Source organism: Phyllostomus discolor, chromosome 3 (genome assembly GCF_004126475.2).
Source record: "Phyllostomus discolor isolate MPI-MPIP mPhyDis1 chromosome 3, mPhyDis1.pri.v3, whole genome shotgun sequence".
NCBI classification, from domain to species: Eukaryota; Metazoa; Chordata; class Mammalia; order Chiroptera; family Phyllostomidae; genus Phyllostomus; species Phyllostomus discolor.
Genome location: NC_040905.2, coordinates 124520890 through 124540259, shown reverse-complemented (window position 1 = coordinate 124540259; position 19370 = coordinate 124520890). Strand labels below are relative to the sequence as shown.

The following is a 19370-nucleotide window of genomic DNA, read 5'->3' as shown; positions in this document are numbered from 1 at the left end:
GCTTTTGATTTCTGAATATTGACTTTGTATCCTGTTGCTTTGCCAAATTCATTTATTAAGTCAAGCAGTTTTTTTGGTGGAGTCTATAGGGTTTTCTATGTACACTGTCACGTCATCTGCAAACAATGACAGTTTTGGTTCCTCTTTTCCAATTGTGATGCCTTTTATTTCTTCTTCTTCTCTGACCGCTGTGGCTAAAACTTCCCATACTATGTTGAATAGGAGTGGTGAAAGTGGACAACCTTGTCTTGTTCCTGATCTTAGTGAGAAAGTTTTTAGTTTTGCCCATTGAGCATGATGTTGGCTGTAGGTCTCCCATATATGGCCTTTATTATGTTGAGGAATGCTCCCTCTGTTCCCATTTTGCTGAGTGTTTTTAGCATAAGTGGGTGCTGTACCTTATCAAATGCTTTTTTCTGCATCTATTGATATGATCATGTAGTTTTTATCTTTGCTTTTGTTTATGTGATGTATTATGTTTATTGATTTACAAATATTGTACCATCCATGCATCCCTGGGATGAATCCCACCTGGTCATGGTGTATGATCTTTTTAATATATTGCTGGATGTGGTTTGTCAATATTTTGTTGAAGATTTTAGCATCTCTGTTCATGAGCGATATTGGCCTGAAGTTTTTTTTCTTTTTTGTGTCCTTATCTGGTTTTGGGATTAGGATGATGCTGGCTTCATAAAAAGATTTTGGGAGTCTTCCATCTTCTTGGATTTTTGGAATAGTCTGTGAAGGATAAAGATTAGCTCTTCCTTAAGTGCTTTGGAGAATTCTCCTGTGAACCATCTGGTCCAAGGTTTGTATTGTCAGGAGTTTTTTAATTACTGCTTCAATTTCATAAGCTGTTATTGGTCTGTTCACGCTTTCTGATTCTTCTTCCTTCAGTTTTGAAAGATTATATTTTCTAGAAATTTGTCCATTTCACCAGGGTTTTGAAATTTCTGGCATATATTTCTTAGTAGTAATTTCTTTTTTTTTAAATGGCGAATTGCCAAGAGTATCTTTTTTTTTTTAGATTTTATTTATTTATTTATTTATTTATTTTTACAGAGAGAAAGGAGGGAGAAAGAGAGACAGAAAGAAACATCAATGTGGGGTTGCTGGGGGCTGTGGCCTGCAACCCAGGCACGTGCCTTGACTGGGAATCAAACCTGCGATGCTTTGGTTCGCAGCCCGCACTCAATCCACTGAGAGCCAGCCAGGCTCTTAGTAGTAATTTATTATAATCCTTTGTATTTCTGTGGTATCAGTTGTAATCTCTCCTTTTTCATTTCTGGTGTTTATTTGGATCCTCTCTCTTTCTTTATGAGCTTACTTAAAGGCTTGTTGATTTTGTTTATCTTTTGAAAGAACCACCTCCTTGATTTATTGATTGTGCTTTTAGTCTCTATGTCATTTAATTCTGCTCTAATCTTGGTTATTTTCTTCCTCTAGTTTTTCTGGGCTGTCTTTGTTGTTGTTGTTCAAGTTCTTGTAGGTGTAGGGTTAGGTTGTTTATTTCTATCTACCATTTTTTGTGATAAGTTGGAGGGGGAAGGCAAAATGGATTAAGACAGCAAGAGTGTATTCTATGGTGTTTAAAGTACCAACCTCTAGAGATGAGATAGGAGATCCTTTTGATCTGTATAGTGTTAACTGTGATATTTCACTCAAATAGCCACTTTTTAGAATGAGTGAAAAAAAAGATAAGACTCTTGTTCAGGGTGGGTAGGGGAGGATTGTTAGTTGAATCTAGAAAGCAGTGTGCTTGTGGGAGGTCAGATAATGAGGTAAAGTGAGAGTGAAGGATAGAAAATAGATGTAGTGTATGAGCAGCTATAGTTAACCACAACAGTAATAAAGTTATGGAAACAGTGAGGTGAGCTATGACCCAGTAGGGTTGCTGTGTAGTATTTACAACTGTATGGAACAGCAATTATTTACTATAGTAATAGAGCAATAATTTTATGACAGAATCTATGTGATCTGGATAACAAGAATAGGAAGTATAGGACCTAGAGTAGTGTGCTATTGGAACACAAAATAAGTGAAAGACAGAAAATTAAACAATTTTATTACAGGTTTTATTTAAAAAATTAAACAAAAGCACTGGCCTCTGCTGCTGTGGTATCAGCAGCCACGGGGTTCAGGGATTGGCTGGTTTGGTGGCATACACTGGGAGCATGGGTGTGGTTGGGTACCCTCTGCCTCTGCTGCTGGGGGTAGGGTAGGGGCACAGCCAGGGTCCTGCCAGCAAAGGTGGGCCCATGGCCAAGCTGCAGGATGCTGCAGGGGGAGGTAGGGGCAACCACTGCAGAATTCCCTAAACAACCAAGTGCCTGTTCTTTTTTCTTGTTTAAAAAATTCCTCCTCTTCAGGCCTGCCACTCCTAAGAAGGGCCTAGCATCTCACACAGTCCAACTCTCCAACCAGACCAGAGACTATCAGGCCAGGGTCTGTCACAGCCCAACCCTTCCCAGACATCCACAGTCTCAGTGGGTGCACACTGGCCCTATGCATCTGCCACTTCAGCTTTATTTCCCCCAGGGACTTCAAGCATCCAAGTCCATTGTGGTGCTACTCAAACTTCTTTGTTTAGCAGGGGATGGTGTCATTGACCTGGCTCTCTTCCAAGAATCCTGCTACAGACCTGGTAGACACCAGGCCTGGGGCTGTAGCCACCCTTGTCCCCACACTGGTCCCAGGAACCTTATTGTCCCAAAGCAATCTCCTTGCCATCTCATTTTTCAATGTCCTCTACTGTTTTGGCCTCCAACTTTCATATACGCTGGGATACCATTGGATGTTCACTCTGTTCCTCAGAAAATCAGCTAGGTGTTCCACCTGTGCACAGGGGGAAGTAGGCTCTGCTCCCACCTATCTCGCCACTATCTTCCAGTTCAGTTCTTTATTAATTTTGATATTAACCCTTTATCAGATGTATTGGCAAATATGTTCTTCCATTCTGTGGTTTGTCTTTTTATTTTGTTGATGTCTTCCTTTGCTATGCAAAAGCTTTTTAGTTTGATGTAGTCCCATTTGTTTTGTTTTGGGTTTTTTTGAAGATTTTATTTGTTTATTTTTACAGAGATGTGAAGGGAGGGGAAAAGAGAGGGAGAGAAACATCTATAAGTTGCCTCTCACACACCCACCACTGAGAACCTAGCCTGAAATCCAGGCATGTGTCCTGACTGGGAATCAAACCAGCCACCTTTTGGTTCACAGTTCAGCACTCATCCCACTGAATCACACCAGCCAGGGACCATTTGTTTATTTTTTTTGTCTTTTGTTTCCCTTTCCTGGGGACATATCTCATATGATATTGCTATGAGCAATGTCTGAGATTTTGCTGCCTGTTTTCTTCTATGATTTATATGGTTTCATATATAACAATTAGACCTTTAATCCATTTTGAATTTATCCTTGTGTGTTTTGTAAAAAGGTGGTATGGTTTAATTTTTCTGCACTTATCTTTCCAATTTTTCCAATACTACTTATTGAATAAACTATATTTAGCTCATTCCATCTGCTTGCTTCCTCTGCCAAATACTAATTGGCTATAAAAGTATGGGTTTATTTCTGGGATCCCTGTTCTGTTCCATTGATCTATCTGTCTGTTTTTATGCAAGTATTATGCTGTTTTGATTCGTATGGCCTTATTGTATAGTTTTATATGAGGTAGCATGATTCCTCCAAATTTGTTCTTCTTTTGGAAGATTGCTGTTGCTATGCAGGGTGTTTAGTGGTTCCATATAAATTTTTGGAATGCCTATTTTAGTTCTGTGAAATAGGTCTTTGGAATTTTGATAGGAATAGCATTAAATCCAGATTTAATGCTTTTGGGAGCATGGGCATTTTAATGATGTTAATTTTATCCATGAATATGGTATATGTTTATACCTGTTTGTGTCTTCTTCAATTTCTTTCTTCAATACCTTATAATTTCCCAACTACAGGTCTTTTACATCCTTGGTTAGATTTATTTCTAGGTATTTTATTCTTTTTTGAAGCAACTTATAATGGGATTGTTTTCTTAATTTTCTTTTCTGATAGTTCATTATTGGCATTTAACAATGCAACTGATTTCTGGATGTTAATTTTGTATGTTGCTACTTTGCTGAATTCATTTATCAGTTCTAATAGTTTCTTAGTGGAATCATTTGGGCTCTCTATATACAATATTATATAATCCATCAGCAAATATTCATTGAGAGCTTGTGTAACACAGTGCTGTTGGAATAACAATAGAGATAAAGTTATTTTGTTCTTGTCTTCAGTGATTCCCAATCATTCTGAGAAGGCAAAAGAGACAATGTATACACAGAAAAAACAAAAATATTTCTCAGCAGTCAAATGTTATTAAAAACATAAATCAGTTGTATTCAAATTGTAGTACTTTGTTTAAAATTTTGACATCCAAAAAAATGAATGCATAAATAAGTGGAAGAATGAATCAATGTTTCCCTTTTTAACTTTATATTTTTATTATTGCTCAATTACAGTTGTCCCCTTTTGCCTCCGTTACTCTCCCTCAACCTACCCACACCCACCTCCCACATTCAATCCTGCATAGTATTTCATTGTGTAAATGTACCACAGTTTTTAGATACACTCATTTACTGATGGGTATTTTATTTTTTACAATATTACCAATGTCCCATTTTCCCCCTTTGCCTACCTCCAGCCATTTCTCAGCCACTTCACTCTATCACAACACTGTTGTCTGTGTCTGTGTTATGAGTATATGTTTTTTGGTTAATCCCTTCACCTTCTTTCATCCTGTAAACACCCTATCTCCCCTCTAACCATTCTTATTCTGTCCTATGCAGCCATGCCACTGTTTTTCTCCCCTTCTTAATGCCATTTTCACTATAATTAATAAATATCAAAAATTAAAGTTTTTCCATCTGTATTTATCAGAAATATGGGGCTGTGATATTTGTTTTTTATTGTTGTTTAATTACTGTTGTCCCCACTTTCCATCCATTATGCTCCCTCACCAAACACATGCCTACCTCCCACATTCAATCCTCCCCCTACAGTTGTCCTATCCATAGGTCCTTTATAAATGTTTATTGATTACTCTTCCCCTTCTTTGCCCTGTTATGGTCCTCTGCCTCCCCTCTGATAACTGTCAGTTTGTTCTTTATTTCTGTATCTGTGGTTATATTTTGCTCATTTGTTTGTTTTGTTGACTAGATTCCACTTATAGGTGAGATTATATGGTATTTGTATTTAACCACCTGGCTTATTTCACTTAGCATAATGGTCTCCAGTTCCATCCATGCTGTCACAAGGGTAGAATTTCCTTCATTCTTTCTGCTGTGTAGTATTCCATGGTATAAATATCCCATAGTTTTTTGATCCATTCATTTACTGATGGGCACTTAGGTTGCTTCCAACACTTGGCTCTTGTAAATTGTGCTGCAGTGTACAGGGGGTATATAGGTCCTGTTGAGTTGGTGTTTGGGGATTCTTAGGGTTTCATTCCAGCAATGGAATTGCCATGTCAAAGGCTGTTCCATTTCCAGTTTTTTGAGGAAATTCCATACTGTTTTCCACAGTGACTATACCAGTCTGCATTCCAACCATCAGTATACTGGGATTCCCTTTCCTCAACAACATCACCAGCACTTGTTATTTGTTGATTTGGTTATGATAGCCATTCTGAGTGGTGCAAAGTGGTATCTCATTGTGGTTTTAATTTGCATCTCTCTGATGACTAGTGATGTTGAGCACCTTTTCATATGTCTCTGGCCCTCTGTATGGCTTCCTTGGAGAAGTGTCTGTTCAGGTCCTTTGCCCATTCATTAATTGGGTTGTTTGTCTTCCTGGCATGGAATTGTGTAAGTTATTTATATATTTTGGAGATCAAACCCTTGTCTGAGGTATCATTGGCAAATATATTTTCCTATATGGTTGGTTCCTTTTTCATTTTGCTAATGTTTTCTTTAGCCATACAGAAGCTTTTGAATTTGATTTACAAACTTTGCTTATTCTTTCCTTTATATCCCTTGCTGTAAGGGACATATCGGTAAAAATATTGTTCATAGAACATCTGAGATTTTCCTGCCTATGTTCTCCACCAGAACTTTTATGGTGTTGTGACCTGTATTTAAGTCTCTTATTCATCCTGAGTTTATTTTTGTGTATGGTGTAAGTTGGTGGTTGAGTTTCATTTTTTTTGCATGTAGCTGTCCAAATTTCCTAACACCATTTATTGAAGAGGCTATTTTAACTCAATTTTATGCTTCTGCAACCTTTGTCAAATATTTATTGACCATAGAGACATGGGTTTATTTCTGGGCTCTCTATTCTGTTCCATTGGTCTATATGTCTGTTCTTATGGCAATACCAGGCTGTTTTGATTACAGTAGATTTGTAATATAGTTTGATACCAAGTATTTTGATCCCTCCTCCTTTGTTCTTCTTTCTCAGAATTACTTAGGCTATTCAGGGTAGTTTATGGTTCCATGTAAATTTTTTAAATATTTGTTCTATATCTGTGAAATACACATTGGTATTTTGATAGGGATTATTTTGACTCTATAAATTGATTTGAGTAGTATGAATATTTTGATTATTTTAATTTTTCCAATCCATTAATATGGTATATGTTTTCATTTGATTCTGTCTTCCTTAATTTCTGTAGTGTTGTGTCATTTTCTGAGTACAGGTCATTTGCTTCCTTGGTTAAGTTTATTCCTAGGTACTTTAATTTTCTTGTTGCTATAGAATATGGGATTCTATTCCTGATTTCTGTTTCTGATATTTTGGTTTTGGTGTACAAAAATGACTTCAATTTCTGAATATTGACTTTGTATCCCACTCTTTTGCCAAATTCTCTTATTACATTATGTAGATTTTTGGTGGAGTCTATAGGGTTTTCTACATAAACTACCATGTCATCTGCAAACAATGACAGTTTTGCTTCATCCTTCCCAATTTGGATGCCTTTTATTTCTTTTCCTTGTCTAATCTCTGTGGCTAGGACTTCTAATACTGTCTTGACTACAAGTGGTGAAAGCAGACATCCTTGTCTTGTTCCTGATCTTAGTGAGAAAGCTTTTAGTTTTTACCCATTGAGTGTGATGTTGGCTATAAGTTTCACATATATGGCATTTATTATATTGAGGACTGTTCCCTTTACTCCCACTTTGAAGTGTGTTTTCATGATAAGTGAGTGCTGTACCATATTAAATACTTTTTCTGAATGTATTGATATGATCATATAATTTTTGTCATGTGATTTTATGTGATGTATTACATTTATTGATTTGCGAATATTGTATCATCCTTGCATCCCTGCAATGAAACTCATTTGATTATAGGGTATAATTTATTTTTTTTACTTTTTTTTAAATTGTTGTTCAAGTAGTTTTCTGCCTTGTCCCCCCACCCCACCCCAACACCGCAGCCCTCCCTACTTTCCCTCTCATTTCCACACCCCCCACCATTATTGTCCATGTGTCCTTTATAATTGTTCCTGCAAACCCATCACCCTTTTCCCCTGAAATTCCCTCCTGTTTCCCCTCTGCTCACTGTCAACCTGTTCTCAATTTCAGTGTCTTTGGTTATATTTTGCTTGTTTTGTTAATTATGTTCCTGTTAATGGTGAGATCATATGGTATTTGTTTCACTACCTGGCTTATTTCTCTTAGCATAATGTTTTCCATTTCCATCCATGCTGTTGGAAAGTGTAGGAGCTCCTTCTGTCTTTGCTGCATAGAACTCCATTGTGTAAATGTACGATAGTTTTTTGAACCATTCATTTATTGATAGACACTTGGCTTCCAACACTTGGCTATTATGAATTGTGCTGCAATGAACATGGGGATGCATTGGTTCTCTTGAATCGATGTTTCAAAGTTCTTAGAATATAATCCCAGCAGTGGAATTGTCACATCAAAAGGCAGTTCCATTTTTCGTTTTCTAAGAAAATTCCATACCCTTTTCCAGAGTGGCTGCACCAGTCTGCATTCCCACCAACAGTGCACTAGGGTTCCCTTTTCTCCACATTCTCTCCAACACTTGTTTTTTTGTTTGTTTGTGATGGCCATTCTCACCAGTGTGAAGTGGTATTTCATTGTGGTTTTAATTTGCATCTCTCTGAGGACTAGCAATGCTGAGCATCTTTTCATATATTTCTGGGTTCTCTATATGTCCTTTTTGGAGAAGTGTCTGTTAAGTCCTTTGCCCAATTTTTAACTGGAGTTTTTGGCTTCCTGGAGTGGAGTTGTGTGAGTTCTTTATATATTTTGGAGATCAAACCCTTGTCCAAGGTGTCATTGGCAAATATGTCTTCCCATACAGTTGTTTCTCTTTTCATTTTAATGCTGTTTTCTTTAGCCATGGTTTCTTCTTTAATTCTGTAATTGTAGGAATTTCATTCAGCTGTATTTCTGATTGTTCCAAATAATGGTTGTTCTATAGTTTGGTTATAATTTTTAGGTGGTTGTGCAAGGAGGCAAGGTGTGTTTACCTATGCTGCCATCTTGACCAGAAGTCCCTTCACTCTCTTTCACATAATGTGGTCTTTAATTCCAGAAAATAATTCCTCTATATAGGCAAAGTGCTAAGTTAGTACAATATTATCTAATTTCTTTCATATAAAAATCATTACTAATAAAAATGATTAGAAAATTATTTTCTAATAAAAAATTGTTTCTTGTTCTTAGATGTTTTAGAGTTAGGCTTAGTGACGCATAATTTACATACAGCAAAATTCACCCTTCTGTGTAGTTTGATAATGTTTTTACAAATGTACAGTTAAACTTTTGTATACAGTATGCATTTGTATACAGTGTAAATTCCCACCACCACAGCTAAAATATAAAAGCTTTTGCATTATCTAAATATCAATCATATCAAACTTCTCTTGTGCCTCTTTGCAGTATATCCTCCTCCCTCCCTCATGGCTCAGTTTCTGGCAACCATAGTCCCTTTATGCTTTTGCCTTTTTCAGAATATCACATAAATGGAATCATACAATCTGTTGCCTTTGGTGTCTGGTTTCCATCATTTAACTTAATGCCTTAGAATTTATCCATGTTGTTTGTATCAATAGTTTTATTGTTGGGTAGTTTTCCATTGTATAGACATTTACTTACCAGATAACGATCTTTCAGGTTATTTCCAATTTGGGGGGGATTATCAGTGTAGCTGTTGTAAACATTACATATATGTCTTTGTGTGGACATAAAATTTCCTTTCTCTTGGGTAAATACTAGAACTGGGGTTTCTGGGTCATATGGTAAATAAAGGAGTGAGGCAAAAGTAGATTTACTGTTGTTTCTATTGAAAAATAATGCAATGATTAATAAATAAGAATATAAGAATTAACTTGCATGTACTCACACCTGTGAACCTAGTTTTGCCCACTCCTGTGTATATTAATAAGAAATTATTTTCCAAGCGACTATCATTTTGCATGCATACCAACATCATGTGGGTTGTTGTGCATCCTCATTGGCACATGGTGTTACCAGTTATTTTCATTTTAGTTGTTCTTGTGTTTTGCAGCAGTATCTTATTGTGGTTTTAGTTTGTATTTTCTTAATGTTGCACATTCTTCATGCGCTAATGTCCCATCATATATCTTCTGTGGTGCACTATTTCATCAATTCCTTTGCCCATTTTAAAGGGGTTGTTTGTCACCTTTTGGGTTGCAAGAGTTTATATGTATCTCAAATCACACTGGTTTATTTCACTTAAAAGTCAATTGTGAATTGGGTAATATAAATCCTTCAACTTTGTTCTCTTTCCTTAATATTGTTTTGCCTATTCAAGGGCTTTGATTCTTCATATGTATTTTAAAATGTAATTGTCAATCTGCAAAAAAAGAAAAGAGGAAAAGATAACCTGTTGGGATTTTTTTATTAGGATTGCATGGTAGATAGACATCATTTGACAATTGACTTCTGAGCAATACTGAGTTCTTCAATCAATGAACATGGCTTTTCTCTCTCCATTAATCTAGGTCTTTACTTCCTCTCAATGTTTTCAGTGAACAAAGCTTGCATGCACTTTGTTAGATTAATCCCTAAGTTTGTCATGGTTTTTCTGTTATTGTAAATGACATTTTAAAATAATTTACCTTCCAATTTTTCACTGTTACAATAACATATATATATTCATATATTTTCTAAATATATTTTATTGATTATGCTATTGCAATTGTCCCATTTGTTCTCCCCCTTTATCCCCCTCCCCCCCACACCCCTTCCCACCATCATTCCCCCACCTTAGCTCATGTCTATGAGTCATATATATAAGTTCTTTGACTTCTCCATTTCCTATACTATTCTTAAACTCCCTCTGTCTATTTTATACCTACCATTTATGCTTCTTATTCCTGTACCTTTTCCCTGATTCTTCCCCCTCCCTCTTGCCACTGATAACCCTCCATGTGACCTCTATTCCTGTGAATCTCTTCTAGTTGTCTGCTTAATTTGCTTTTGTTTTTGTTTTATTAGGTTTGGTTTTTCACAGTTGTGAGTTTGTTGACATTTAACTGTTTGTATTTTTTATCTTCACTATTTCTTAGATGAGTCCCTGTAATATTTCATATAAAAAGGGCTTGGTGATGATGAACTCCTTTAACTTGACCTCATCTGGGAAGCATTTTATCTGCCCTTCCATTCTAAATGATAGCTTTGCTGGATAGAGTAATCTTGGATATACGTCTTTGCCTTTCATGACTTGGAATACTTCTTTCCAGCCTCTTCTTGCCTGCAAGATTTCTTTTGAGAAATCAGCTGATAGTCCTATGGGAACTCCTTTGTAGATAACTCTCCTTTCCTTTTGTTGCTTTTAAGATTCTCTCCCTATCTTTAATCTTTGGTAATGTAATTATGATGTGCCTTGGTGTGTGCTTGCTTGGGTCCAACTTTTGGGGGACTCTCTGAGCTTCCTGGACTTTCTGGAAGTCTATTTCTTTTGCCAGATTGGGAAACTTCTCCTTCATTATTTGTTCAAATAAGTTTTCAAATTTTTGCTCTTCCTGTTCTCCTTCTGGCACCCCTATGATTCAGATTTTGGAACATTTGAAGTTGTCCTGGAGGTTCCTAAACCTCTCCTCATTTTTTTTTTTTTTTGCATTCTTGTTTCTTCATTCTGTTCTCGTTGAATGCTTATTTCTTCCTTCTGCTCCAAATCTTTAGTTTGAGTCCCGGTTTCCTTCCCATCACTGTTGGTTCCCTGCATACTTTCCTTTATTTCACTTTTCATAACCTTCACTTTTTTCTCTATTTTGCAACCATAGTCACCCACTTTTTGTGAGCATCCTAATTGCCAGTGTTTTGTATTCTGCATCTGATAGGTTGGCTATCTCTTCATCACTTAGTTGTATTTTTTCTGGAGCTTTGATCTGTTCTTTCATTTGGGCCATATTTTTTGTCTCAGTGCACCTGTTACATACTAAAAGGTGGAGCCTTAGATATTCACCAGGGTGGGGCAACCCATATCACTGCCTTGTGGCGCTTATGTGAGGGAGGGGTCTGAGAGGGAACAATGCCCTTGCTCAGCTCTTGCCAAGGTTTCAGTCACTTCCTTTGCTATGCACAAGCAAATTGGGCCCTCCTGGTTCTGATTCCCAGGTGGGTGGTTTTGTGTACATTCTATAACTCTGTGGGCCTCTCCAACAAACTTTCCTGTGAGGTTGGGAGTTTCTCCTGATGAATGTACCCCCACAGCTTTTTTCAGTCAGAGGTTTTGAGGCCTTATTTCTCCACACTGGCAATTTGGGTTGTCCTGTCTGTCTCACTTCCCAGTTGTTCCTTCCAGTTTATTCACATGCAAATGTAGGACCAGTGCTCCACCAGATGCTACCTTGCTGCAAGTCCTCTCCACCCTGGCTGCCTGTCTCTGCCCCTCCTACTGGTCTGGATGAATGTTTCTTCTCTAAACCCTTGATTGTCAGACTTCCATGCAGTTCATTTTTCTGGCAGTTCTGGTTATTTTTTGTTTTTAAATTTATTGTTACCCTCTTTTTGGTTGTGTGAGGAGTCAAAGTATATTTTTGTATATTGACCTTCCATATTGTAATTTTGCAATTCTAGTAGCTTTTTTCTAGATTCTTAGGATTGTCTAGACAGTTACATCATCTATGAATAAAAGCAATTTTGCATCTTTCTTTCCAATATACATGCCTTTTATTTCTCTTTTTTGCCTCTGCTGAGGCCTGCAGTATGTTTTGAATAGAAATGATGAGAATGGGTATTCTTGTCCTGTTCCTGATATAGGGAGAATGCCCTCAGTATTTCACCAATGTGATGTTAGCTATAGAGTTTACATAGATCTCTTTTACCAGGTTGAGGAAGTTCCCTTCTTTGTCTACCTTTTTGAGAACTTCAATCATGAATGAATATTAGATTTGATCATTTTTCACCTTGTATTGAGATGTATTTTTCTCTTTATTTGTTTATTAATTAGGTGAATTATATTCACTGATTATTTTATTTTTTTATTGTCTGTTCTTTATTTCCAAGTATCTGATTCTATTTTTGCTCATTTGTTTATTTTGTAGATAAGGTTCCACTTATAGGTGAGATCATATGATATTTGTCTTTCACTGCCTGGCTTATTTCACTTAGCATAATGCTCTCCAGATCCATGCATGCTCTTGTGAAGAGTAGCAGCTCCCTCTTTCTTTCTGCTGTGTGGTATTCCATTGTGTAAATGTATCATAGTTACTTGATCTACTCCTTTACTGATGGGCACTTAAAATTTAACAACCTCCCTTTAACATTTCACACCTGCCTTCTCTGCTGTATTTTTTCTAACACAATATATGTTTTAACTTATTCATCTTTATTATTCAGGCCTTTTGTCTAGAAAATAGCTCTTAGAAGGGCATAAATTTTTATCTATTTTTTTACTGCTGTATCCCCAGGGCCTAGTTACTGCCTGATACACAATGGACAACCATTGATAGTAAATGAATATTTCTTAAGATTATAGTTTTAAAAATTTTAGCCAGAAAACAGGAACCTATTTTCATACAACTACTGTATCTGTTTATATACATTGTTATCATTGTTTACTAAAAACACTACTGAAATCATAGAGGAAGTTTACACTTATTTGGTGTCTTGGTTCTTGGAGAAACATTTGGAAATTTTAGGTTTGAGCCTCCCTAGAGTCAAAACAAAATTTTTCGTGATATAGCATGCCCCCCTCATTGTGGACCTAGGTAACCTGAACCATAAAGAGCCAAATTTGATCTTACAAGATTAAGGAAATACAAAACTTCTTCATTTGGTCTTCTAAATGATTTCTCTCAGGTGCTACATATCACATAGTCATGGAACTTGAACCACAACATGATGTTGAAAGGATTTCTGCAGTGATTCGGTCTCATATTGCAGATGCCACCTTGGAAAAGTGTACTGGAGCCGAATTATCATTTAACCTTCCCAAAGAGTATACCCACAGGTATAGATTCAGGGGGTTCTAGATGGATGGTTTGGGTGACCAAAAGTTATTTTTAGTTTTCTGGGATAGCAAGCTTAGTGAGTAGTATTTTGCTAACAACCCAGATCTGCATTTATAGCTGTTGGTTGCTAACTATAATTGAGAAGTTCACAGATGAAGATTTTTTTTCATTGAATAAAAGATTGCTTCATCAATTCAAGTTTATTCAAGGCTTATTTGATGTTTTTCTTTCTATGTTTCTTTTTTGGAGGGAGGTTTGCCACCTATTTTACATAGTTTCCTGGTGTTAATTACAAATAACTAATGATAAGTTACTCATGATAAAAACAAATTTATGTATGGTAAGATCCAGGAAAATTTTTAAATAATGTAAGAAGAATGTAGCTTAAATAGCAAATCTTAGAGCAAGAATGACAAGGGCACAGATGGAATGGTGAATTTGACCTCAGTGGTCAGCCAAATTAATTTTAGAGGGGAGACACAGGAATGATAATTCTAACTGGCATTCCCATCCCAGCCAAGACAGTATTCATCATTGACCTTCAGGCATAAACCAAGAATTTTCCATTTTCATCTTTTCGTCTAAAGTTACTACTATCTAGGTATTTCATAAATGCAAGGTAGCTACCTTACACAAGAAGAGATGAAAGATGCTAAGTACTTGCTCTGCTTGCATCTTACATAGAGTTCCTGGGTGGATTGAAGGAAATGACACCAAGAGCCAGGCACTGAGGATTCTAATAAATGAAGAGATATGAAAGTAAACATTTGTATCCAAGAAGAGAAATGAATGGAAGTGGAAGTGCTCCATGGGAGCTATTTTGATTCAGAGTATATCTGAAACTTCTTGAGAAGCAGGAGCATAGAATGGTATTGAGACAGCTGAGAGATAATAAGGAAGATGAAAGAAACTGAACATTCATTATGTGCTGAACATTTATTCAACAGAGTTGGAATACACATGTTTGTTGGGCACTTTGAGCACCTGGTAATTATAAATTTGAAGGTGCTGAGTGTTACCCAAATAAACATATTAGAGAAGCTGCTTAATATACCACATCTGCCCATTGTATATCATATGTATACAAATGACATTATCAGAAGAAACCAAGAATAATGAATATATTCTTAATATTAAGTATAAAATAGAAATTGTAAGGATTTAGAAACAGGTAATGTTTTTATCCTGTATCCCCACTAAATATTTTAGACATGGAAGAGAGAAAGAGGGAGAATTTCTGAAAAAAAAAGATTAATCATGCATATTAATATTTATACTTTAGATGGGGATTTCTGGGTTATGAACAGTAGAACTAATATAGTATGAAATACAAATAATTAACTTAGGGGAAAATACATTTGCACAGAATGAAATTTTCTTTAATAGGATAATTTAATAAATTTATCGGGATGACACTGTTTAAAATTTTATAGATTTCAGGTGCACAACTCTGCAACACATCATCTGTACTGTATTGTGTGTTCACAACCGCAAGTCTCCATCCATCACCATTTATCCCCCTATACCCTCCTCTTAAACCAACTATTGAAAGAGAAAAAAAAGACAAAATAAAATGTCCATTGTACATTTATTCATAGACTAGTTCACTATAGTAGAAAAAGAATAAAATTACAAGTAGTTCTTGGTTATTCCCAACAATTTGATAACTTAATTATTTACTTTGGGCTGAGCACAGTTCTAAATGCTTTATACCTGTGTATTTACATTAAAAAGAGGAAGAGACATAGAAGCAATATTTATAACCTAAATGCCTATATTCTAATCTATAAAATATGACTAACAAAAGTGAACTTGAAATTTTAAAACAAAGTTCTAATCTAGTTCTTTGAGAAAGCCGGTGAATTTAGTAAAATTTTAGTCACACTAACCAGAAAGGGAAAAAAAAAGACACAAATTATCAAAACTGACTCAGGAAGAAATTAACTTGAAAATCTCTTATGTATTTAAAACATTGGATTTATACTTAAAACACTCTCACAGAGAGAACTCCAGGGCATGATGACTTCATAGATGACTTCTACCAAATATTTATACAAGAAAAATAGTAATTTGGGGTTCCAGCCAAGATAGAGGCATAGGTAGAAACCCTTCGCTTCCTCGCACAATCAAAAGGAGGATAACAACCAATCTAAAAACCATAAACAACCAGAAGTGTCAGAAAATCAAACTGCATGGAACTCTGACAATGAAGGAATTAAAGAAACATTCAACCAGACCAGTAGGAAGGAGATAGGCAACCGAGTGGACAGAGAAGACCCATGGCAAGGCAGTGGACAACAAGGGCAGGGCTGGCTGAGAGGACCCAGGACAAGGCAGAGGACCGTGAGAGCGAGGCAGGTCTGGCTGAACAGGAAACTAAGATTCAAAACTAACTATATGGCAGGGATTGCCATGGTGGGAGAAACTTCCAGTCTCGCACTATACTTCATTGGAAAGTGGGGCCAGAGCCAAGCAACCTAACTGCATAGTTTCCTCTCTGACCCCTCCCCCACAGACAATGCCACACCGAAGCAAAAGGGCTGCCCTGCCCTGGAGAATACCTAAGGCCCCGAGCCTTTACAACCTAACAGGTTCTCGAGATGAAGAAATATGGCCCAAATGAAAGAACAGATCAAAACTCCAGGAAAAGAGTTAAGCAATGAGGAGATAGCCCATCTATCTGATGGAAAGTTCAAAACACTGTTAATCAAGATGCTCACAGATCTGATAGGGCTTGGTCACAAAATGAAGGGACAAATGAAGGCTACCCAAAGTGAAGTAAAGCAAAATGTTCAGGGAACCAACAGTGGCAGGAAGGAAACCAGGACTCATAAATGATTTGAAACAAAAGGAAGAAATAAAATCTAACTGGAACAGAATGAAGAAACAGGAATTCAAAAAAAATGAGGAGAGGCTTAGGAACCTAAGCTTTTTGGGACAGCTTTAAATGTTCCAATATCTGGACCATATGGGTGTCAGAAGGAGAAGAACAACAGAAAGAAGTTGAAAACTTATTTTAACAAATAATGAAGGAAAACTTCCCCAATCTGGCCAAGGAATTAGACTTCCAGGAAGTCCAGGAAACCCAGAGAGTCCCAAAGAAATTGGACCCAAAGAGGAATATATCAAGGCGCATCATCATCAAGCTACCCAAGATTAAAGATAAAGAGATAATCTTAAAAGCATCAAGAGGAAAGGAGAGAGTTACCTACAAAGGAGCTCCCATAAGACTATCAGCTGATTTCTCAAAAGAAACCTTGCAGGCAAGAAGAGGCTGGAAAGAAGTATTCCAAGTCATGAAAGGCAAAGACGTATATCCAAGATTACTCTATCCAGCAAAGCTGTTATTTAGAATGGATGGGCAGATGAAGTGCTTCCCAAATAAGGTCAAATTAAAGTCATCATCACTAAGCCCTTATATGAAATGTTAAAGGGACTTATCTAAGAAATTGAAGAAAATCAAAAACTATGAACAGTAAAATGACTACAAACTCACAACTATCAACAACTGAGCCTTAAAAAAAGTAAAACAGTGAAAACAACAACTAAGCAAACAACTAGAACAGGAGCAGAATTGGAGAAATGGACATCACGTGGAGGGTTATCACAGTGATAGGGAGGGGAAGGGGGGGAAGGTACAAGGAATAAGAAGCATAACTGGCAGGCATAAAATATATGGGAAGAGGTTAAGAATAGGAAACAGAAGAGGTTAAGTATAGGAAACAGAGAATTAAAAGAACTTATATGTACAACCCTTGGACATGAACTAAGTGTGTGGGTGGGGGAATGCTGGAGGGTTGGGTGGTACAAGGCAAAGAAGGGATAACAGGGAAAATGGGGAAAACCGTAATAGCATAATCAATAAAATATACTTCAAAAAAGAAAAATAGCAATTCTATACAAATTCTCTTCTAGGAAATTTGAGAAAAGGAAATTATTTCCCAACTTGTTTTATAAGGCCCAGTTTTATGAGTGTTATCCTGATACTTAAATTAGTCAAAGACATTACAAGAGTGTTGTTGTTGTTGTTGTTGTTGTTATTCAATAATCCTTAACAGAATATGGAGTTTTGAATATAGGTGAATAGGGATTCTATTGAGAAGACTCAAAAGGAAGAGGAAAATGACCTTAAAATATGTGAAGAGTTGTCATAGGAAAAGGGGTCAGATTTAACTGAGCAGTAAAAGTAGAACCAATAATCAAAGCTAGGTGAAGTTCGATTTCACCTAGGTGGAGTTCAGCTTAAATTTGGAAGGAAGGAAATTTAGAAGATGAACAGGTTTTTTTTTCTATCCTCACTACAGAATATGTTTTTTTTTATTTTATTTTAAAGAAAGGGGAAGAGAAGGAGAGAAAGGGAGAGGATCATCCACACAAAAGATATACATCAATTGGTGACTTCTTGGATTGACCCTGACCAGGGACCAAACCAGCAACTTAAGCATGCCTAACCAGTAATCAAACCCATGATCTTTCAGTTTACTGGACAATGCCCCAAGCAACTGAGCCACACCACCCAGGCCTAGAAGACAAAGTTTTGAGTCCACCATCTCTGAGGGTAGCCACATATAGACTTGATAGTCCCTCAGTGGGAATGGGAGGTGTGTTTAAGTGGATGGCTTTCTGGAGATCTTTTTAACCTAAAACAATGTTACTTTTTTTTGGTAAAACTCTTTTTGGAATCCTTGATATAACTGCACCACAACTGGCAAAACTTCAGACAATTAATCTATGTGATTGAATCTCTTCAGTGCCCAGCTACTGCTTCACTAACTCCATTTTCTGTTATTTAATGATTTATACCTCCTGTGCTTTGATAATTCTTTTCCATTTGACATAGGAATCACTAGTGAATAAATTTTATTGATTAGCTATAGTCCTTAACACTTAAAGAAAATAAATTGATAATTTTTAGAAGAATAAAGGAATTTATATTAAAGATCAAGTTACAGTGTAGAGAAATTGGCTAAGGTAAATATCTCATTTCCTTTTTCACAATAAGCATTACACTGAAGAATAATCTACTAAACATTTTCCCAGTGATTGGTAGATTATTTCTGGAAAAATTATTTTCCAAAAATTATTATGTGACAAAACAATATTGGAAATTCATCTAATTTGAAAATGAGCAAAGAACTTGAATAGATATTTCTACAATGAAGATGTACAGATTGCCAATAAGCACATTAAGAGATGTTCAACATTACTACTCATTAGGGAAAAGCAAATCAAAAACACACAAAAATATTTTTTGGAGTCTTTTATCTTAAATTTTTTGAAATCTGTGTAGGATGGGGGTTAGCTCTCCCTTAAATGCTTTGTAAAATTCTCCTGTGAAACCTTCTGGTCCAGGGCTTTTGTGTGTTGGGAGCTTTTTAATTACTATTTCATAAGTGAAATAGCCAGGTGGTGAGAGACAGATACCATATGATCTCACTTTTAACTGGAACATAATCAACAAAAGAAAAAAGCAAACAAAATATAAAGAGTCATTGAAATTAAGAATAATCTAACAATCACCGGAGGGAAGGGGGAGGGGCAGGGGGGAGAAGGGTTTTCGGGAAATACTATAAAGGACACATGAACAAAATCAAGGGGGAGGGTGGAAGCAAGGGAGGGAGGTGGGTTTAGAGGTGGGAGGAGGTGGGAGGAGGCAGGGGGAATGGGGGGAAATACAGACAACTGTATTTGAACAAAAATAAAATAATTTAAATAAAAAAATAACAAATGTTGTAAGGATATAGAGAAATTCATTCATTGCTGTTGGAAATGTAAAGTGCTGTCTGCTGTGGAAAACAGTATGTCATTGTCTCAAATGGTTAAACATAGAATTGCCATGTGATCCAGCAATTCCACTTCCAGGTAGATACCCAAAGTAATAGAAAGCAGAAATTTAAACATATATTTGTACCCCCAATATTCATAGCAACATTTTTCACAAAAT

At 36.4% G+C, this 19370-nt stretch overlaps 1 protein-coding gene across 1 annotated transcript in view; it reads left to right on the top strand.

Moving 5' to 3' along the window:
- LOC114504532 (ATP-binding cassette sub-family A member 3-like) overlaps positions 1–19370 on the top strand; it is a 244777-nt gene that overhangs the window by 98853 nt on the left and 126554 nt on the right. The window contains exon 15 of the mRNA XM_028522197.2: positions 13275–13425. Coding sequence (XP_028377998.1) covers positions 13275–13425 — 151 coding nt within the window. The remainder of the gene's footprint in view (positions 1–13274; positions 13426–19370) is intronic.